Source organism: Arachis stenosperma, chromosome 2, assembly GCF_014773155.1.
Source record: "Arachis stenosperma cultivar V10309 chromosome 2, arast.V10309.gnm1.PFL2, whole genome shotgun sequence".
Taxonomy (NCBI): Eukaryota; Viridiplantae; Streptophyta; class Magnoliopsida; order Fabales; family Fabaceae; genus Arachis; species Arachis stenosperma.
The window spans coordinates 17487723-17504623 of NC_080378.1; the positions used below are offsets into that span (position 1 = coordinate 17487723).

The 16901-nt window shown below is 33.5% G+C and overlaps 1 protein-coding gene across 1 annotated transcript; it reads right to left on the reverse strand.

The window, feature by feature from the left end:
- Nucleotides 1-846: 846 nt before the first annotated feature.
- LOC130962653 (uncharacterized mitochondrial protein AtMg00820-like) lies at nucleotides 847-1874 on the reverse strand. The gene is made up of 2 exons (XM_057888841.1): nucleotides 1523-1874; nucleotides 847-857 (listed from the first exon to the last, which is right to left on the reverse strand). The coding sequence occupies exons 1-2, from the start codon at nucleotides 1872-1874 to the stop codon at nucleotides 847-849; spliced, it is 363 nt and encodes a 120-aa protein (XP_057744824.1).
- Nucleotides 1875-16901: the final 15027 nt, after the last annotated feature.

The window sequence follows — 16901 nt, forward strand, 5'->3', positions numbered from 1 at the left end:
GCACACTAAGTTACATCCCTTATACTTTCTATACTCAATACCTCCTGCAAATTTATGGTCAGTTTGGACAAGATCCTGAATTTGAATTTGAACCTATTAAACTTAGGAGAGGAGAGAGGCTTGGTTAATAAATTTGCCACTTAGTCTGTAGTAGGGATGTGGATAACTACTAGTTGTTGTTTGTTGATTTTTTTTTTCTAACTGAATGAAAGTCCAAATTAAAGTGTTTTGTTTTATTGCGTAGAATATGATTAGCTGTAAGCATAACTGCACTGATGTTATCACTATAAATCACTGGTGTATTGGACTATTTGATATTCAGTTCAAAAAGAAGATTTAAGATCCATTTCAAATCAATTTTAGCTACTGCAATGCTTTGAAATTCAGCCTCTGTACTTGATTTACTCACTGAATATTATTTTTTGCTAGCTTAAATTACAAGATCGGTTTCCAAATAAATGCGAAAATCAGTGTTAGATCGTCTATCATCTAAATCAGATCGTCTATCATAACTACTAGTTGCTATCTGTTGATCTTTTCTCTAACTGAATGAAGGTCCAAATCAAATTGCTTTGTCTTATTATGTAGAATATGATTAGCTGTAAGCATAACTACACTGATGTTATCATTATAAATCACTAGTGTATTAGATCATTTGATATTAAGTTCAGAAAGAAGATTTAAGATCCATTTCAAATCAATTTCAGCTACTACAATATTTTGAAATTCAGCCTCTGTACTTGATTTACTCACCGAATATTGCTTTCTTCTAGCCTAAGATACAAGATTGGTTCCCAAATAAATGCGAAAATCAGTGGTAGATCATCTATCATCTAAATAAGATTCCTAATCCGAATCTGCAAAAGCAAACAATTTTAAGTCAGTACAGGGTTGAAATAGAATTTTTTAATCACTAGTACCTGCTAAATATCTCAATATGCATTTGACACACTTCCAATGGGACAATAAGGGATTGTGCATGTAATGTGAAACTTTGTTCACAACATATGCTATATCCGTCCGTGTCAAAGTAGCATATTATAGAGCTCCTACAATGGAACGGTAGTTAGTGAGATTCTCATAAATATCACTACCATGAATAGATAGTTTAGTAGAAGTGATCATAGGAGTTGGCATTGGACGTGCTTCTTGCATGTGAGCTTGAGTGAGAAGATCTCTAATGTATTTAGATTGAGATAGGATATATAAGCCTGAAACAGTTTTAGTAGTTTCTATTCCTAGAAAATAATTGAATTCATCTAAGTCCATAAGTGTGAAAAGAGAGTGTAATTGATGTATAAGAGTTGTAATTTCTGTATTATCATTAGAGGTAACAAAAATGTCATCTACATAAACTAAAGCATAAATAGTTGAAGCTGCAGTAATTCGAGTGAAGAGAGAGGGATATGACTTTGTGTTTTTGAATCCAAAATGTGATAAGATAGATGCCAGTTTAGTAAACCAAGCTCTTGGAACTTGTTTTAAGTCATAAATAGATTTATTGAGCTAAAATTTGAAGAACCTTGAGGAAAGGCAGGTGGTTGTTGCATATAGACAGTCTCTTGAAGTTCACCATTAAGAAAAGCATTGTTGAAATCGAATTGACAAATTGGCCATGATCTTGTAATAGCAATGGTGAGAATAATTCTGATTGTTGCTAATTTTATCACTAGTGTAAATACTTGATCATAATCAATTCTCTCTTTTTGATGAAATTCTTTGATAACTAATCTTGCTTTGTATTCAAGAATAGTGCCATTGGGATGCTTCAAGATTGCATATACCCAGCGACATCCAATCATAATGCTTCTATAAGGAGGATCAACTACTATCCATGTTTGATTCCTATGCAGAGCTGCCAATTCTTCTTTCATTTCCTGTGTCTAGTGGGTTGTTATTAGAGCCTGTTTGACTAATGTAGACACTTTATTGACTAAGTATGGTGGTGGTTTTATGCTTGTTTGAAAAATTTTGAACCCAAAGGATCCAGTCTTAGATTGAATTGCCATATGATGAATATTAGTATTAGAGTTGGATTCTATAGGGGTAAATGAATTTCAATACTAGAGATTGGTATAGGTGAAATTTCAGATTGTGGTGACGTATCTAAATTAGCGTTGGAGGTATTAATGAATTGTAAGTTAGGTGTTTCAGTTTGTAATAATGGTTGTAAAGTGGAGGATGAAAAAGATGGTGTAGAGATGGATTATCAAATGAATTGATTGTTGGTAAAGTAATGAGAGGAATAGGTAGAATAGTTGATGTTGTGAATTTCTTTGTAGTTGATGTAATGTTAGTAGAAAACATAGAATTGTACGGAAACAATTGCTCATCCAGTAAAAATTCTAGTTATAAAATTCTTCCCTTCTGAATTCAAACATTTATAACCTTTATGAGAGAGAGCATATCCCAAAAAGACACAAAGTCTGATTCATAAGAGAATTTAGCATAATTGTAGGGTGTAAGTAGAGGATAACATCCACAATCATAAACCTTTAAAATTTGTAATCTGGAACACATTTATTAAGCATTTCATTTGGAAGTTTATTGGAGAGAACAGTAGATGGCAACCTATTAATGACATAGGTAGCAGATAAAAAGGCATCATTCCAATGCTTTAGGGGGATTGCTGTTGTGGATAGCATGATTAAGCCTACTTCTACTGAGAAAGGAAACGAAGAGTTAGATTATATTAGATCCCTTAGACATATTCACTTTAATTTTGGTTTAGTGAAAACTTTAAGATACGATTATAGGTTGCTGGAGGTTTGGAGTGCCTCTGACTTTCCGGGATATTATTTATTATCTATACGGGCACATTTTTCATACTGAGAACCCCCGATTCTCATTCCAGACATATATTGTTATTTTTCAAATGTAGGACGTGAGGTACCTCGTTGAGTATACTGGAGACTCTGCTAAAGCGAAGATCTACTTTTGGACTTTGTATTTTGTACCTTGTATATGTATATATGTATATAGGTCCTCCATCTCGTGTATATTTGTATTTTGTCCCTCCTAGAGGTTGATTTGGAGAAACAGGATTTTACTTCATCTTTTGAAAATATTTTGGGTTATATGTATATATAATTACCCTCTGGTCGGCCTTTACTTCGCAGGTCGAGTTAAGAACTTGCTACTTATATCTTTTTGGAATTTCATGTATATATATGTACATTATCTTTACTATACGATGTTATGTATCCCTCTTTACGCTTAACCGTTTCGATGCGATGAGTTTTTTGTTTGTTTTGTTCAACGTTTTTTTCAAAGCTCCTAGTTAAATTTCTTTTCATATGTGCCTATGTACGCATTTCACTTTTAGAGGTTGTAATACCTCACCACTTCTGATTTACGAACTTAAGCATAAAGTTTTGTGTGGTAGAGTGTTACAGTTTAAGTGACTTTTAAGATTTTATAATGGAAGCATGAATTTTGGTTTTGAGTAAGTAACTGTTGGTTTTTGAAAAGATTCATAAGACTAACGATAATCACTACGTTTGAAGTCTATTCTTTTATTTATACGTATCCTCTTATGACAATTCTTAAATCCTCTATTGAGAACCTACAAGGACGATGTTCTCACCCCTATAGACTTCTATTTCAAGAAGCGGATGAGGAAGCTTACGACGTGATTTTTACGTTTTATGGTTGTATTATTATAGAAGTCTTTTCCCTCGCCTTGTTATTGAGATTTATATTTTTGTAAAGTAGGATAGGAGTTATGATTCTTGTGAGATATATATATATATATATATATATATATATATATATATATATATATATATATATAGGATAAATGACTATAATAAACTAAGTGGCTCCCAAAATTACCCAGATCTTCCAAAACGAAAATGGCTTCCTGAATGTCTCAAGATACATTTCTATATAAATCGAATATATTAAATTCGATTAAAGAAACTAATCGAATATGCTAGATTTAAATTGCATGTAAATGTACATAGGCTATAAATCGAAACAAATAGCTTCGAACTAAAGACACACACTAAATCGAAATAATAAGATTCAATTTGTGTATGCATGTAAATCATTTCGAATCTAGCATATTCGATTTATATAAAAATGTATCTTAGGACATTCAGGAAGCCATTTTTGTTTGGGGGAATTTGGGTTATTTTGGAAGCCACTTGATTTATTATAGTAATTTATTATATATATATATATATATATATATATATATATATATGTGTGTGTGTGTGTGTGTGTGTGTGTGTGTGTGTGCTTGTATAATTATTCGAATTGTGGATGTAATAGTATTATGATAATTTATATGTATGTATGCGTGAGAAAGAAAAAATATTTTTATTTAAAAAAAAACAGCAATACAATTTTGAAGTAAAAATTTTGATTTTAATATTATATATGTATGAAAGTCGTCATAGTATTTGCTCTATTAGAATAATGCAGCTGAAAGTGTGACCTTCTGATAGTAAAAATGCTACAGAAAGAACTCAGAATGGAAAGAGAGAAAAAAAAAGAAAAAAAAGAGGTGAGAATATTAAAGTTTTTAGGTAGATATATTTTTTTCTAAATAAATTTTTTTGGCTGTTAGAGTAGTGAATTAATTTTCTATTCTATTATGATTAGTTAGAGGGTAGATTAGTCTTTCTACCCTAATCAGGGATGACTTATATATATGCTATATATAATAACTTTACTCTTTGAAGAAACAGAATTTTTCCTAATATTCATTCTATCATATTCAATCTATCAAATTTACCTTCTTCTCTTATTCTCTAATATTCATCTGCAAGTTCTTCAATCTTGTTACTCAAGATTCTAATATGGTATCAAGAGTTTAGGTTCTTGAAATTTTCTTTTTTCGTTTCACCATGGAAATCGAGCTCAACGACTCCACCACCAAAAAACCACACACTGTCATAGCTGACAAATTGAATGAAGACAACTATTCAACCTGGAGGTATCTCGCGTTACTCACCATCCAGAGTCTCGATTTGGAAGATCACTTAAACCCAGCGAAGATTCCTCTTCAATTTGCTACAGATGAGGCAAAGAAAACCGCTACCGAATTGGCAGACTTCAAGAAATGGCGTCTCCGAGACCTAACCCTCACTACTTGGATCATGGCATCCATGACCACTAACTTCAAAAGCAAGGTCATACATCTCACCAGGTTTCATCTAGTTTGGGAAAAGATTGATGATTACTTCACCGCCGCATCCTCAGCTCACGTTTAGAGCCTCAAATCGCAGCTCAAGTCCGTGAAGAAGACGGGCACCGTACCTGATTATCTTACTCATATTCGAAAACTAGTAGATTCTCTATTTGCAATTGGCTATCAAGTTTATGAGGATGTCCATATTCAAGCTATTCTTGATGGTCTCTCAGATGAGTACACTGTCTACAACGCTTCGGTAATGTCAAGATTGGGCTCCTTCAAGGTTGTAGAGGCTGAATCTTTCCTTTTGGCATTTGAAAATATGCTTGACAGACACAAGAATCCTGGAATAGCTATGCCGATTGCCAACTTCACTCAACCCTTCAACTTCAACAGAGGAGGAGGAGCGAGAAGAGGTAGAAGTGGAAGAGGCTTTCGAGGAGGTGGGAGGTTTGGATTCACGAATCAAAGACCCCAATGTCAACTATGCGGTCGTTCTGGCCATGTGGTTTGGAACTGTTATCATTGATTTGATACATCTTTTCAACCAAATATGGCTAATTCCTCTAATCAACTTCAGATACCATATGGAAATTCCCAGCCACCACTTTCGTCTTCCACCTTTCATCAACCAAGAGCTTATATTTCTACACCATCATCCGTTAGTGAAGCTTCTTGGTTCCCGGATTCAGGAGCAAGTCACCACATTACCCCAGACTCCAACAATTTACTCACTGCCTCTTCCACGAATCTTAATTCAGACCAGCTTTATGTAGGTAATGGGGCAGGTATACCGATCTCTTCTTCAGGTTCCTCGATTCTTTTTGATCCTTCCACTAACATTGCTTCTTGTCTGAATAATCTTCTTCATGTTCCTCAAATTACGCAGAATCTATTAAGTGTTTCAAAATTTGCCTTTGATAACCATATTTATTTTGAATTCTGGCCTGATGTTTGCTTAATTCGTGACCAGGATACCAAGAACCTACTCCTACAAGGCAATGCTAGGAATGGGATTTATACCTTAGATAACCTTAGGATCCCAAGATCTTTGACTACTAAATCTAAAATTGTTTGTAATAATGCTACTCTTCAGCAGCCTCAAACTAAATCCATTGTAATCAACACTGTGCCTCTTTCTGATTTTAGTAATTCACATGTATTAGACTCATGTTTGGATTCGGCCTTTAATTTTCCGACAAATAAAAATAAAGATGTGCAATTATGGCACAAGAGGTTAGGCCATAATGCTATTCAGACTGTTCTTACTGTTCTTAATCAAACTTATAATTTTTCTGGTTCTGCTACTAAATTTCAACATGTATGTGAAATATGTTCTATGGCAAAGATGCATCGCTTACATTTTCCTGCTTTTGAAACTTCCTATACCCAACCCTTACAACTTGTTTTTGTAGACATTTGGGGACCCGCCCCCATGAACTCTAGAAATGGATTTCGATACTATATATGTTTTGTTGATGCATATACAAAATATACTTGTCTTTATTTGCTGACTAACAAATCACAAGCATTCGTTGCATTTCAAACTTATAAAGCTTTTATGGAGAAGCAAAGTGGTCACAAAATCAAAGCAATACAATCGGATAAAGGTATGAAATTTCTTTCAAAAGATTTTACTTTATTCTTGGCATCAGAAGGCATTTTGCACAGACAGTCTTGTGGTTACACGCATCATCAACAAGGTAGTGTGGAAAGAAAACATAGGCACATCACAGAGATGGGCCTCTCTTTACTTGCCACAGCTTCCTTACCCATGACTTTCTGGGAAGATGCCTTCATTAGTGCAGCTTGTATCATCAATAGACTCCCTACGAAGGTATTACAAGCTAAAAGTCCTTTTGAGATGTTGTTTAATAAAAAACCAGACTATAATTTTTTAAAAATTTTTTGTTGTGCATGTTACCCTTTCTTAAGACCATATAATAAGGTAAAGTTTGCATATAAATCAGAACAATGTTTGTTTTTAAGGTATGATGCTAATCACAAAGGCTATAGGTGTATGGCAAAAAATGGAAAAATATACCTAGCAAGACATGTTAATTTTAATGAATCTGTGTTTCCCTATAGTATTATGTTTTCTAAGTCTGATTCCTCTTCTAATAAGTCTGAATCTGTAGCATTGGCTGAGAATCCTATTTTTTATATTACTCCACCGACTAATATAGCCTCCTTCCCTCTTTCCCCTTCAACTAGTACATCGTCCCATCAATCTCTTGGTCAACCCCCTCGTTTAGAACAACCTAATACTTGTCCATCCACTCCTACATCTACATCAAACACTTTATCTAGCAACACAACTCCACATTCAGCTTCTAGTACATCAGATTCATCTATACCAATTGGAGACATTGACTTTGTCTTACCCCCTATCTCTCTGACTCCATCCCTACCCAATAACACTCATGCCATGGTAACTCGATCAAAATCTGGAATTACTAAACCTAGAACTTTAGCTACCACAACTACTTCCAAACCTACAACCACTGATTTGATACACAACATCCCTAAGACTGTAGCTCAAACTCTAGCCTCTCCACATTGGAAACAAGCCATGGACCTTGAATTTCAAGCACTTATGAAGTGTCAAACATGGTGACTTAGATGACAGAAAATCTATTACAGACTTTTGTGTGTATCTTGGCAACAATCTAGTCTCCTGAAAAAGTAATAAACAAACCAAACTCAGCAGAAGCAGTACTGAAGCAGAATATAGATCTATAGCTGCTGCACAAACTGAAATTATGTCTCTTCAACAGTTGCTCGAGGAGCTGCACATTCCTCAAAAAATTTCACCTACCATCTACTGCGATAACCAGTCCACTTGCCTTCTAGCTGTTAATCCTGTCCTTCATAGCAGGTGCAAGCACTTGGAGCTAGACTTACACTTTATCAGAAATCTAGTCAACCGCAGAGAATTTTTTGTCATGCATATACCTTCAACAGATCAGATAGCAGATACTCTTACTAAACCTCTCTCATTGCCAGCATTTCAGAAATTTAGAATCAAACTGAGAGTACATGACAGATCAAGTACCTCATTTTGAGGGGGGTGTTAGAGTAGTGAATTAATTTTCTATTCTATTATGATTAGTTAGAAGGTAGATTAATCTTTCTACCCTAATCAGGAATGACTTCTGTATATGCTATATATAATAACTTTACTCTTTAAAAAAACAGAATTTTTCCTAATATTCATTCTATCATATTCAATCTATCAAATTTACCTTCTTCTCTCATTCTCTAATATTCATCTGCAAGTTTTTCAATCTTATTACTCAAGATTCTAATAAGCTATTATATTACTATAATTATTTATATCCTATTAATGTTTTATTTTCTCGCATCTAATTATTTTATCTGTTGTCTATTTCCATGTGGGATTCGGTTAAAGTTATTATTATATTTATTATTTATCTTTTATTTTCTCGGTCCAGTGGATTATTGTTGTTCTGATTGCGTTATAATTACTATTATTATTATTAATATTATATCTTGTTGGCTCAGCGCGAATTACTGCCGTTTTGATTTTTTGATTTTTATGTTATTTATCATTTGTTTACTTTATTAATACTTTATAATTATTTATTAATATTATTATTGCTGAACTATATTATTATTATTATTATTATTATTATTATTATTATTATTATTATTATTATTATTATTATTATTATTATTATATCTGTTTAAACTTTATATTTTATTATTATATTTAGTGTTAATACTTTTTTTAAAATGTGTCCTGTTTTCTAGGGTTTGTTTGTGTATTCTGCTTTGTTAGAGATTTTTAAGAGAATCCTTAATTGTGAGGCCGTCTCATAGAAGACTACTAAGGAACAATAGCAGCACATGCTGTTGATCAAATTCATGCTATCAATACTACTGTGATAGATGAAGAAACAATCATTCTGTTCAATGATGAGGATATAAAGGATGGGATAGGAACATGCTCGAGGAATCTTGTATGCAGGTTGTTTTCAAATCAAAAAATTAGTCCAAAGACTATTGAGGCAGCTTTATATGCGATCTGGAGCCAACCGATAGGTTTTAAAATTATGGATCATGGGAGGGGAGGGGGTGACTTGTTCCAATTCTTCTTCGACAATGAAACGGACTTGATCAGGATTGAAAGAGGTGCACTTTGACTTTTCAAAAACTACATTTTGAATCTACAAAGGTGGAATGAAGACTTGGAGATTAAAGATAAGAAGTTTGCAATGGTTCCAACTTGGGTTCAACTATGGGGATTACAAGAAAAATGCAAAATAAGAAACCTGAGCAGCAAAGTAGGAGAAACACTTAGGAGCGTGTTAGAGACAGATGTTTTTTCAATAAGGGGGTAAGGAGGATCGATTGCTGAAGACGAAAGTGATGCTGGACATCACAAAATCACTAAAAAGATCCATTAAAATTTCAGGCAATAATCAGAAAGTAATAGAGGTGAACCTGAAATACGAATGTATCGGTAACTTTTGTTATTATTGTGGTTTTATTGGTCATGAAGTGAGAAATTGCCAGCAGAATTTAGAGGATACAGCGGTTGGACAGTCAAAGGAGGAACAATGGAGTTCGTGACTGAGAGTTGAACAAGTGGGGAGAAAAATAGAAAATCCAAAGGAGAACCAAAATCCCAACAAACCTAAAAAGGAGGAGGAGAGGAGACAAACGTCAAGGAAGCCTAAATCAGTAAATCTAATACGTGTATTTGCTAGCTTATTAGTTCAAGAAGGTAATTCACAAAATAGTGGAGTTGAGGTACGTTTCAAACCAAAAAACCAAATCCTAGAAGGGGGAGGAGAACAAGAGGAAGTGGGAGAGAGTGACCCAAGGCTGGAAAGAAGAAAACAGAACAAGGGAAGGGAGGAGAATTTGATAGAAGCTGGAAATTCTAACAGTTTATTCACTTTCAAAGCAACAAGTCGAAGTGAGGAGGGTAATGGAGGCAGCAAGCTGAAGTTAAAAAAGTTATCCCGAAGGAAACCAACCCTCAAATCGGTCTTAGGATCCAAGAGGAGCAATATGGGGTTGCAAGACATGACGAATAGGAAGAGACAGTGTCAAGTAGTGGATACATCAGCAAGCATAGGAGAAGGTGCCACCCAACATATGGCACCCAAAGAGGGATGAAGATGCTGATGTGGAACTGTCGGGTTTGGGAAACCCCCTGAAAGTTCACAACATCCAAGGGATCACAATATCCCATTCTCCCGAAGCATTATTTCTATGTGAAACTAAAAACAATGCTTTGACAGTGGAGAGGGTTGTTAAGAGGGCATGTTTTACAAATTGTTTCACGGTGGATCCGATAGGTCAGGCAGGAGGCATGGCAGTCGCATAGAAGGAAGGTATTAATTTGCAAGTTATTGAGCAAGAAAGTTTCTTTATTCACTTTAAGTGTCACCATGTGGAATCTAATCAATAATGGGAGGCAATTGGAGTTTATTTAGCCACAGAAGAAACAAGAAGAAGAGAACAATTCGAAAGAATACTGCAAAGAGTTTAGATTGGGGACGAAAAGATGATTGTGATAAGGGACTTTAATGCAATCAGATTCCATCATGAAAAGGAAGGTGGTCGAAATAAGGCAGAATCCTCAATTCAAGAATTTAATGACTTTATCAATGAGGGTGAGTTGGTGGATATGGGCTTCGAAGGAGGAAAATTCACTTGGAGCAACCATCAATTTTGAGGTAACCTGATACGGGAGAGACTAGATAGGGTGCTAGTCACTAATGAGTGGAGAGTGGCTTGACCGAATGCATTCGTGACGCATTTAGATTGCATTGGGTCAAACCACAAATCTATTTTGTTATGTGACGATCGACAACAAAGGATATTTAAAAGAAGATTCTGCTTCCAAGAAAGATGGTGTGAAAAGGAGGAGATGGTGGCTTTAATCAAGGAAGCATGGAAAATAGAAATCTCTGGATCTCCAATGTTTAAGTTGGCTGGAAAGCTAAAAAACTGTAGGTATCGGCTGGTGGACTGGCAAAGGAACTCCCCCACTAACTCCCAAGTCCAAATTTCATACATTAAGGAACGGTTGGTTGCTGAATACGAAAAAGGAAGCCATGTTAATCCCACAGAGATTCGGATATTGGAAGAAGAACTTGAAGAAGCTGTGGAGGATGAGAAAAGGTATTGGAGAGAAAAATTCAGGGTTCAATGGCTGAATTGGGGAGATAGAAATACTAAATTCTTCCACTCTAAATTCAAATCAAGATCAAAGAGGAATAAGGTGTGTGTTATGGAGGATGAAGAAGGAAATTTAGCAACAGACCCGGATGGAATTGCTCAAATCGCAGAGGATTACTTTGTGAATCTTTTTGCCTCTAACAACCCGGCTGATCTGGAGAAGGAGATTCAACATGTGCCTCTGAAAATTGATGCAGCCACAAACAAAAGGTTGATTCGGCCAGTTTTGGATGCGAAAATCAAGTCAGCAGTTTTTTCTATCAATACCTTTTCAGCTCCTGGGGATGACGGATTTACAGCTAAATTCTTTCAATACTTTTGGGGGATAATTAAGGATGATGTGATCAGAGTGGTCCGAAGTTTTTTCTTTGGAGGTAAAATTTTGAAAGCTTTTAATCACACTCATATCTGCCTTATTCCCAAAGCTGATAATGTGAGCTCTATGAAGCGTATTCGGCCTATAAGTCTTAGTAGTGTGTTTTACAAAATTATCTCTAAGATTTTAGTACACCGAATGCAAACAGTCATGAATAGAGTGATTAGTGACAATCAAAGTGCCTTTGTTAAAGGGAGGCTGATTAGTGATAATGTTCTTATTGCTCACGAATTTATGCATTTCCTGAAAAAATAAGAGATATGGTGACTGTGACTTAGCTCTAAAGCTTGATATGAGTAAGACTTATGATAGAGTTGAATGGTCTTTTGTTTGGGCGATGATGAAAAAGTTGGATTTTTGCGATAAATGGCTGGACTGGATAAAGGAATGTGTGACGACGGTATCTTACTTTGTTACTGTGGATGGTCAACCACATGGTTATTTTAAACCATGTAGAGGGTTGCATCAAGGTGACCCTCTTTCTCCCTATCTATTTCTATTTTGTGCAGAGAGTCTCTCCCATCTGCTCCACAGAGAAAAACAGAGACAAGATCTTTCTGGTTTGAGACTGAATCACAGATGCCCCAGAGTTACCCATCTATCTTTTGCAGATGATTCAATTTTATTTAGCAAAGCTACAGAAGGAGACTTCCGAGGCTTACTAAGTATCTTACAGACCTACGAGGGTATAAGTGGCCAAGTGGTTAATCTAGACAAGTTATCTATTTTCTTCAGCAAAAATAGACCGCTTCAAACCCGAGACCAATTGAATAATCTTCTTATGGTTCCGCATGTTGGAAATCAAAATAAGTATTTGGGGTTACCGTTAGTTATTCAGAGGTCCAAGAGAGCTACTTTCAATTATACTAAAGACAAGGTCTGCCAAAAACTCCAACAATAGAAACGAGCCCTACTTTCTCCTAGCGGTCGAGAGATTTTGATAAAGGCAGTAGCTACTGCAATTCCCATCTATACTCTGAGTTATTTTCGATTTCCTGAAACTTTATTAGAGGAGTTACAGCACACTATCTTATAGTTTTGGTAGGGACAAAAAAATAGAGAGAGAAAGATTCAATGGATAAGTTGGTAGATTACATGTAGACCTAGAAACTAAGGAGGACTAAATTTCAAAGACCTAAAGGCTTTCAACCTTACAATGCTTGCAAAACAAGGCTGGAGGCTACTTACTAAGTTGAATTCTCTACTTAATAAAGTCTATAGGAGCAAATACTACGAGTTCACAAATTTTCTGAGAGCAGAGACAGGGAATAACCCATCATGGGGCTGGAGGAGTGTCTTCGAAGGCAGAAAAGTCCTGGAAAAAGGACTAATTTAAAAAATTAGTAGGAAAAATATGATGAATATTCATACAGATTCATGGGTCAATGACTACACTGCAATCATGCCTATTTCTAATCAAAACACTGATCGAACCCCTCAGTGGGTCTCAGAACTAATTTTGCCTAACAAAACTTGGGACTAGGATAAAATAGCAAAATTTTTTCAACCAGAAATCACTGAAGCAATCATCAATACTCCTATATGTGAAGGAGACGATAAACTAACCTGGATGCGAACCAACAACGGTGGATATTTTGTAGCGTCAGGTTACCAAGTAGCATTCTTCTTCTACCACCCTCCAGCAGCGTGTCTTTTTTATCGATGCAAGCAACAAGAGTTTTGGATGAACATATGGAAGATGAACAACCAACCTAGAGTAAAAAATTTTATCTGAAAGATGACTCATGAAGGCTTACTAGTTAACCAAAAGTTGCATTCCAAAATCGCTTCTTCTAACCCGATGTGTATTCATTACCAAATGGAAGAAGAATTAGTGGGTCATTGCATTTTTTACTGTCCGGACTCAGTGGAAGCATGGAGGCTCGCGGAGCTTGAAGTTCCTGCACAATAAACGGAACCATGGAAGCGATGGTTAGAGTCATATAAGCAACCAGACTTAGAAGTCACAACTATTCAAGTGATATAGAGCTAGCAGTGAACTTGTGCTGGCAGATCTGGAAAGCATGGAATGAATTGGTCTTTAATAAAGAGCGGAGGACACCTTGGATATGTGTTGAAGCGGCTCACCGATCCATGTAGAGGAGATGAAGAAGATGAAGAAGATGAACCGGGCATGGTGTTCTTTGTGAGAGAGAGGAAAAAGAAACTTCTGAAGAATTAGAAAAGTTACTTAATCAATATAATTCAATTTTATCCATAGTCTTTGTTGGATCTTTTCCAAAATTGCCCCCTGTGTAGTTCCTAGTGACCTTTCATTTCATTTTATTAATGAAATATTTTTTTTGGAAAAAAAATTAATTTAAAATTAAAATTTATATCAAATTAATAAAAAAAATAAAATTGGTCTTATCTTAAAAAAATATTATTTTGATTAAAAAAATAAATTTTATTATATATATAATTATGTTGATAGAAATTAAAAATAATATAAAATTTTAATATAAATTTAATTAAAATTAAATATTAAAATAATAAATTTTATTTTTAATTTTAAATAATTATTTATAAAATATGATTTTATAAATATTAATATATTATTTCATAAGATCCAAAATAAAATTAAATTTAAAATTAGCAATAGAAATCCCTTGCCTTTACTTGCTTGTATATGTGTGAGTGCGAATTTGTAGTTTAATTTTTCAGAGAATGAATAAATGATTGACTGGGGGTTCAGTAAGCAAAACATTTATATTTGTAAATCTGATTAGTTTAGTTTTTTCGTTAAAGTGACATAATTAATAAATTATTTAAATTAAGCAATATTTTCTTCACTGTAAATTATAAAAACTAACTTTTAATTTTCATAAAGTCAAATGATTCGTGAATCAAAACGTTCAGAAAAACACGCCACCCTAACAAGTCATTATCCCTACGTATATATTTTTTTTTCATAATTATATAGGTCGCGGGTGATTTCTGTAAATAGTGAAATTAGTTTTTGAAAAATTAGATATTATTTAAATTTATTTTTGAAAAGTTATTTTAATTAAATTAATCTTTTAAATATTACGAATTAATTATATTTGTCTTTTAGTTATTTTACTCATAATTTTCGTCAACGATTAATGATGTAAAATATTAACTAATAGCATACATGATACATAACATATTCAATTCGATGTTGATTAAATATGTTTACGAAATCTATCAATTTAGTCACTAGATCACATTGTGAATAGGATTTTTATGATTGAAAAAAATGACTAAATTAATAAAATTTCATAAAACATATTTGGTTAATATCTAATTAGACATATCAGGTATTATATATATTATCATTTAACATTTTACTACATCATTCTTTAAAAAAAACTATTAGTGAAGTGATCAGAAGACAAATATAATTAATTAGTAATTTTAAAGGACCAATTTGATTGAAAAAAAATTTTAAATATAAATTTAAAGAATATCTTATCTTTTAAAAATTAATTTGACTATTAATTCATTATATATATATATATATATATATATATATATATATATATAATTTATATTTAGTGTAGTGTGAAAATTGAAATCAATTATTATATGTAATAAAGTGAATGCTATCCTACCCTCTTTAAAGTAACATGTAAGTTACCCTCTTTAATATGTCATACTTTAATTAGGTGTTTGTTTTAACCTGAGTTACCTTAATCTCATGAGAGTTAATAATATCTTGGAAGACGGTGACGGCCAATAAGAAAGTGATATTTAGGAGACACAACAATGACGACAAAAGAGTGGAAAGGAGTAAACGCAATTAGAGAGAGTTGGAATACCTTTTCTTCTGGAAGAATAATTTGGGCAGAGAAAATAAGACACCCAATGAGACGGTGATGCTTGGGAGGCGTAAGACGACGATGAAAGAGTACAATGGGGAAGAGTAAATGCAATTAGAGAGAGTTGGAGTACCTTTTCTGGAAGAATGATTTGGGAAGATAAGATAAGATACCCATCGAGACCGTGATGCTTGGGAGGCGTAATAAAGACGACGAAGGAGTGGGGATGAGTAAACGCAATTAGAGAGAGTTGGAGTATCTTTTCTAAAAAAATGATTTGAGAAGGGAAAACGAAATACCAATGAGACGGTGATGCTTGGGAGGCGCAACGACGACGAAAGAGTGGAGGAGGTAACTCAGGTTAAAATAAACACCCAATTAAAATATGACACATCAGAGAGGATAACTTACATGTTATTTTAGAGATGGTAGGATAGCATTCACCATGTAATAATGTATGTAGTATGTAGTATCATTAATTAATTAGTTACATTTCAGAATACACACATCAAACATGGTCAAAAAGTAATATTGTATCCTAAAATTGACAATAAGTATCCATAAAGCAGATGTATATTCCTTTCTTGTGTTTAAAAAAATATCTCTTATTTCTATTTTATTTTCGTCACAAGTCCCATTTAATTCCTTCCTATGCAAAAAATAGATACATATGAATATTCTTGAATAATATCAATTTCCCATCCCTGTAGAAATTTCACAAAACCCCCGCCCATCGCAAGTAATATTTTTGCCATGGCAAAAATATGCAAATAAGAACAACGATGCAAATAATAGAATCCGTTGTTGACAAATCTAGCTGTTGTTGGTTGATATCAATAAGCTCTCTTTCATCTTGACCTTGATACAAAGAATTATTATCTATATTGCATGGTTAGTTTGAAGCTTGGTTTGGTAATTTTTTTACAGTATTTGTGTTTATATTAAGCAAAAATATCCCCTTTTTTATTGGATAAATTTATAAAATTATGTGTTTGTATTTATAATTTTAAAAAGTTAAAGATACTTTTAAAATACTTAAAATAATATTTTTAAATTAATAAATATTTAAATTTATTCTTATGTTTATATTTATTATGATCTTTTTAAAGTTTTTTATGTTTTTTAATTAAATAAAATTATTGTTGCTTGTAGTTATTAATTTTTTTTTATTCAGCAAACATATATATACTACAATTTTAAAAGCTATATCTCTCAAAAGTGAGGTTTAATAAACTATTTTCGTAAAAATTTTATCAAACGAGCCTTAAGTCAGTAATTAACTTTTTTCGTTGTTATTTGGATTTATTGTAGTTTAAATTTCTCTTTGTAATCAGTCAAAAATAAATAAATAATTTTTTTTCTATTTTTGGAGTTTGATTTTCTTAAT